Raw genomic sequence first — 6782 nt, forward strand, 5'->3', positions numbered from 1 at the left:
AAATTTGAAACCACAAAACCTTCTCTTTTTTCCTCAGTTTTTCGACTCCAAAGACTTCAGTGTGCACAGAGGGACAGATATAAACAAAAATAGACACTTTTAACTAAATGTTTTATTTTAATGCAAAAAATAATTTCATCACCGTAGTGATGCAAATTTAAAAGTCAATTTTGATTGTGATTTTGTATCAAATCATTACATTGAAAAAACAATATAACTATAGAATAAAGGGTCTGATTAGGTTATACATGAATATATTTTATTAATTTATGTATATTTTTAAACAAAGTTATGATATTTTTTCATAAACCTGCTTGATTATTTATAATGATAAATTGAGGCAAAATATTTTTTTTTTCCCCCTTAGGACGCACTACAGTAATGAATTTGTGACTCCAAAAAGAGTCACAAATAAGATTAAAAAACTTATTTTGGTAACCAACGATGATCTGTCTCAGGAGCATGCAAAGTGGTTGGAAGCACCAATTAGAAGAGGAGATTAGAAAGGCAATCTCAGAGATGAAGGAGGGATTTGAAAACATTACCTTTACTAAATTTTAGACTAAAACAAAAATTAAGCTTTGAAGAGTGGGACAAGATAGAACTAACACTGGGGTGTAAGATTAACATCATAAAATTGATCACCGCCCCTCAGTTTAACTATGTGCTTATGATGGTTCCTATTATAATTCCATCTGATATTTTTAAAAGGTATGAACATTTGATTAAACATTTCTTGTGGGGAGGTAAAGGAGCGAGAATAAAACTAGAAAAATTTTATGCTCCTAAGGAAAAGGTCAGTCTAGGACTTCTGGATCCTAAGCTCTATTGTTTGTCATTTGAGATGGCTAAATTACCGTCGTTAAACATTAGGAAGGTGAGAACAGGCAGGAATGATTAAGTATTGAAAGTGATATTTGTGTATTGATAAAGTGTTTTGTGTTTTGGAGGCAGTGTCATTCACGTGGCATATGCACCAATGGTGATTTGTATAAGGACGGGCAATTCATGTCCAACAATGAACTTACTCAGACATTTGATGTGGAAGGTAGAGCGAATTTTTGGAAATATCTACTGATGAGACAAAATTTAAAAACACTGTAGAAAATGATACATTGAACTATATTAGGATGCTGCATGATCGACACACTGCCTCTCAATTTTAGAAAGCATTAAGTTATAATTTGAGTAGTGAATCGTCAAATATTAAACTTTTATGGCAGAGAGATTTGAGAATAGAGTATACAAAAGAAAAATGGTTGAGTGTGCTGTCAGAGAGTGATAAATATAACTTTGGCAGGCCCTGTTTAAATTTCTTCAGAAATTTTCTAGTTTCTTTTTTTAACTCTGTTTGATACATTGCAACACATTCTCATTGCCTACTCATCATATTTGGACACTTGGTCAGCTTCCCTCTGTGTCACATGTTGATACATTGGATTCCTCCTTCTCGTCAGTAATTCATGCTCTGGTGCTCTCATTAAATGTTACAGAACTCCCTGAGCGTTGGAAACTGACGACCTAGAAACGAAGACAATGAGTCTAACGAAAACAACACCTTACCAATGCCCTTTCCTCATTTGCATTTTCAAAGTAGTTTACTGAAATCGTAGTAAATTTTCAATAAGACTTCACATCAGTTGTTGCTGCAGAAGATTTTTAATTTTAGCACAGTCATCTTAATTAAATTACAATGTGCATTTCAGTGAAGCTCATTTGTCAGATTAAAAGTAGTTTTTGAAAACTGACAACCATTAAACACTTTTCATTAAAGCTGGATTTTTGTTTTAAAAGTATTTTTTATTGGTCTGATGTAATATTCTAATTTTAAATGTTATGTTGCCATGAACTATAAATAGAATATCATTTCAATTAAAGAGATAAATCCTTTCAAACAAAAATTAGTGTATTTAATCTATATAGGGTTTTGCTTTGTGATAAAGTCCTTGATGTGAATGGACTTTTCACTTCTAATCTACTGAATGGGTCTGTATGGTGTTGGATTTAATGAGTTATCACTTCAAACTGAAATTGAAAAAAATGTAATTTTTATGTTCACCTTGAGAAACAAAATGCCTCATAGCAGTACGCATCAATGAATAATGTTGACAGGACCATTTCTAGCGAGAGGCTATCTGCTTTTAAGGTCAGATCATTATTCAACTTCAGACACCAATTAAAAAACCCACAGGGTTTTTCTTTATACACGGCGTGGTCAGAGAGGTGCTCATTTACTTAGTGTGTCATGTAATTTTTAACCGAATAATGTTTTCTGTTCATGTCTTTATGAGTGGGAGCAGAAAGGTTTGCCTAAAGTCCTTCAGAGCATCTGGTTTTATGAAGGTAACTTGTTTACACATCCATTTGTAAAGGTACACCCTTTGAACTTTTTTCTCCTTTTGTCACATTAAACCCACAAACATGAAAAGAGAATGGTAAACAGAGAAAGATCAGACAGTAAAGGTAGAAAAATGAAAATAATAGCTGTAACGTCTTGTTGAAACGCTTTACTTTCAGAAGAATCAACACCTCTACTTGTATAATACAAAAACAGTGAAGGAGGCCTAGATGAAGACCCAGGACACGCTGGAGGGACTGTTTACGGCTGGCCTGGGAAAGGCTTCCGATTCCCATGGAGGAGCTGGGCAAAGTGGCAGGGAAGAGGGAAGTCTGGACCTTCCTACTTAAGCTGCCACCCCCTTCCATTTTCTTCATGAAGAAAATGGAAGGATGGAAAAACAGTAGAAGATGGTTTTCATGGCAACACAAAGTTATTACAGTAAAGATGTACCAAAGACAATGTCTTTTGATCCTCACAAGAAATATTCTGGATACTCATAAGGTGAGAGGCATTTGGCTTTTCCCTGGCTAATGGCAACACAGGACAGGTTGGGGAGGCAGGGACAGGTGTGATGGAGTCTTTTCCCAAAGAAAGGAACCTATGAGGTGAGAAGCAGATGCAGCTCTAGTTTGAGAAATGACTCATTTTACTTGAGATATTAGATGCCCTTTACAAAGTGGTTTAACATTTTTCATGTCAAAATTTTATAGTATTTCATACTTGACATGGATACTTATGGATGGATATGATTTTTACACAATACAGCAGGAAACTAATGAGGGCCATACTAAGAACAAAATATAAGAAAACTGTCATTAAATGACAAGAAGTCACAATATGAGAATAAACTTGCATGAGAATAAAGTCAAAGCACTATAAGAATGAAGTCTTAGTGTTACAAGAATAAATTCATAATACTCTGAGAATAAAGTCAAAGTAGCACAGAACAAAGCCGAAAGTTTATGAGAATAAAGTCATTATCAGATTAAAGTCAATAATACAAGAATGAAGATGTGGAATTATGGAATAAAGTCAGAATAATATGAGAATAGCTCATAGTATTTCAAAAAGAAAATTATATTTCAAGAATTCAGTTGCAATACTATGACTTTATCCTTGTATTATTCCAACTTAATCCTCGTAATATTGTTTTTTTTCCTCATAGTACTACAACTTTATTATATTATTCTGGGTTTATTTTTGTGCTCTTATGACTACTTTATTAATACTATGGCTCTTAATACTACAATTATATTCTTGTATTATATTGACTTTATTGTCATAATTTTATTACTTACTGCAAGTTTATCCTCATAATATTATAACTTTATTCTTTATTAATTTTTTTTTAGAGTAGACCTAATAGTCTGTTGTAGGAAACAAAGTATAAAATACAATATTCTGTAAGCAGTGACTACAGAGTAACAGATTATATGTCAAAAACACTTGAAAAGTTGCATCAAGACCACCATGACAACAAGTTGTTGCAGATATGTGCCATGATGCTTCTGACGTTTCTCACCTTGTGGCTCAAAGGGTGACAGTTGGCTCCTTCCTGTCCCATGGGCATGCACACACGCAGGCTGTGAATCCATAAGCTGACTGCACAGCACGTCCCTCCTCCACACTGAGAGTCCTTTTCACAGGCCTGCACACATGCACATGCTAACTACACACAAAATGGCTTTAACTGTATCATTATTTTATAAACTCAAAGTAGTACTGTCAATAGGGCTGGGCAATTGGGCTTGAAATAAAAACTCTGATTTTTCACACCAAATCCAATTTTAATAAAATTTTCCTTTTCAAGCTTTCTTTTCTACAAATGACAGAAAATATTTTTCAAAAAATGGATTTTATCGTCCTTTCTGTGAGTTTTACAATGGAGAATCAGGACCAGGCCAGGGGGAAAAGTTATGACAATTCTAAGAGCCCCTGACCAAGAGGGGAGAAGACACAAACAACTGTGGCAGCAACTTTGCTACTAAGAAAAGGAGTGCTGACCTCACTTTTAACTATCGAAAGCCAAAGACTGCAATAGTGGGGGTTAATCCAAGTTTTCCAAAATTTAAATCTTCAAAAATCAAAATTTCAATTAGTCAATGAAATCTATTAGCACCCAGCCCTAACTGCCAATATTTTTCTTGTTATTTTTAATAACTATTTCTGCAAAGACAATTTTATCATCTGGTTAACAGATGAAAATCTCCACAATTTAATAGCTACATTAACAAGAAAAGGCAAAATCTTTAAATCCCCCAGAATATTAAAACATTTGTGTCCATTTTTTTTAGTGTTTGGATGTCAAGTTGAGTGACAGCTCCACTTCTGATAAGTTGAAGGGAACGTGATGAGGACAGCTGTGATTTTAGTAGACAGTTGCTGCTATACATTGAATGTGTACACACAGAGTTGTGGTGACAGATACAACTCTTCTGTCACTACATGCTATGAATGGAAGTTATCTTTACAGTGATTTTTTTTCAACAGATTTGATATGAAAAATAAAATGCATTAAAAAATGCTTGGATTTTTATAGCATAATTTAGATTTGCAGTTTATTTTACCTTTCAGTTGTGTCCCACATTAGTATTTTTGTATTTGTTTTGAGAATGTTAAAGAAGAAAAATCCCTTAAATGTTATACCTCCAAATTTGATATCTGGCAACTGGTCTTGGATCAAATTTAAAAAAGATGGATCATTGTCTAATCTTAATTTCAGAGTGTATTAATATCCAAGGACTTCTCAAAGATATACCCATTTTGGTGCAACTTTTGGATGTTGTTCTTTAGCAGGGAAAATGGTTTTAGTGTTCACTGAACAAGAAAATAAGTGTTATGGATTCTGTGTTTTCCTCTATCTTTTATCTGCTTGCATGCAGACTGCTGCTGCTTACATAACCATAATGACATAAGCCTAGTGACAGTCACACAAACAAAATGGAACTAGTTACACTACCTTTTAGGGAGGTACAGAATGAGGAGACAAATAAAAGCTAAACTTGTGCTACCATGTGCTAAGTGACACCCAGCGCTGGATGGTAAATGTCCCTCTGTATTGGTTCCATTTGTATGACTTGCATGACTTGTAATATTTAAACTTTTTGCCAAAAGTGATTTAAAAAAAATCTAAATTATCTTTTGGAGATGAGGAATTGGTGATTTATTTTGTTGTTGTTTTGCAAATTTCAGTTTTAGGAAAAAATTACTTAGAAAAGTTACAATATATCATGGTTTTGTTGAACTTATCAAAAAAATAACATTGAACATAAAATAAAGAAGAAAATTCCCCATTTTATGTTTTATCTATACATTTTCAGCACTACTAAATAATGCAAAGGTATACAGTGGAGTTTTTCCCAACTTGAGTATTTTATTGTAAAAGAATCTCCATTCTGCTACTGTATAAACAAATCCATGCAATAAGTGGAATTAAACATGTTTCCTTCCCATTTTAAAAAATGCAGACAGCAGACACAATTTTCCAGTTTCCTCTGAGGAATCTACAAGTTTCTACTTACCCCCGTGATGACAGCCGTCGATCCATGAGACACCAGGATCAAAGAAAGGAGCAGAAGGAAGAACGACCTCATGACGAAGAGCTGACTGTGTTCCTGTCCCCTCAGGAAAAAGAAGGAGAGTGTTGCTGCTGTCGGACCTTGCTGAGAGTGTATCTGTGACTGACCGCTGAGCAAAGTGGCCTCCAAACTCCTGCATTGAAGGCTGGTTGAGGCTTATAATTCCAGCCTGCCTTTCAGAAATTGTGTGACTCACTCCCACTAGCATTCCCTCATAATAACTGCTAAAAAAGCAGACCAAAGTAAACTGATGTTTTCACACAAATGATGAAGCATTTACGTATGTCAACGCTGACCCAGGATCAATGTCAACTTATTCAACCCAGTCTTGTTCTAACTCTTTGCAACTCCATCCTCTTCACCTCCATCACCACTCCTGTCACCTTTTTAGACTCCAAGGCTGAAGTTCTGAATGTTCTTTGACAGCTACTCACGGTGGATTTAGTAATGAAACAAACTGAAAGGTGACTAATTTTTATAGTTGGTACAAAAGATCCAGTATAACTAAATTCTTGTTTGTGATGAAATCCCAGGAAAAAATGTGCTCCCTTACATAAATCTTATTTTTACTTTTTGCCACATCTAAATGTTTCAGATCAGTTTGAATGGAACATCATATTATTTTGTTTTTATCTATCGTCAAATTAATTTTAAAAAATGAGGGTCCAAAACATAGCTGATGAAAGTAATTGTTTTCATGTATCCTCTGTATCATCTAAGAATTGATCCAATAATTGTGTCAATAATGAAAACTATTTTACCTCCTTCCATTTAACTCTTTGAGGAGTGTTTTGTAATGTTTTCACACCTTATAGTTTAGGAGACACAATTCATTTGGGAACCAAAACTGCAACATTTGTAAT

General features: G+C 34.3%; 1 protein-coding gene across 1 annotated transcript; it reads right to left on the reverse strand.

The window, feature by feature from the left end:
- Window positions 1-2813: 2813 nt before the first annotated feature.
- Window positions 2814-5944, reverse strand: prok2 (prokineticin 2). The gene is made up of 3 exons (XM_044122259.1): window positions 5863-5944; window positions 3864-3989; window positions 2814-2939 (listed from the first exon to the last, which is right to left on the reverse strand). The coding sequence occupies exons 1-3, from the start codon at window positions 5932-5934 to the stop codon at window positions 2814-2816; spliced, it is 324 nt and encodes a 107-aa protein (XP_043978194.1). The 5' UTR covers window positions 5935-5944.
- Window positions 5945-6782: the final 838 nt, after the last annotated feature.

The sequence above is a fragment of the Gambusia affinis genome, linkage group LG07 (assembly GCF_019740435.1).
Source record: "Gambusia affinis linkage group LG07, SWU_Gaff_1.0, whole genome shotgun sequence".
Lineage (NCBI taxonomy): Eukaryota > Metazoa > Chordata > Actinopteri > Cyprinodontiformes > Poeciliidae > Gambusia > Gambusia affinis.

Bases quoted from the DNA above. Each gene is read 5' to 3' on its own strand.
- prok2 (XM_044122259.1), bottom strand. From the start codon at position 5,934: ATGAGGTCGTTCTTCCTTCTGCTCCTTTCTTTGATCCTGGTGTCTCAT. The intron at 3,990-5,862 runs GTAAGTAGAAAC...GCATGTGTGCAG, and splicing joins CGACGGCTGTCATCACGGGG to GCCTGTGAAAAGGACTCTCA. The intron at 2,940-3,863 runs GTGAGAAACGTC...CTCACCTCATAG, and splicing joins GTCACCCTTTGAGCCACAAG to GTTCCTTTCTTTGGGAAAAG.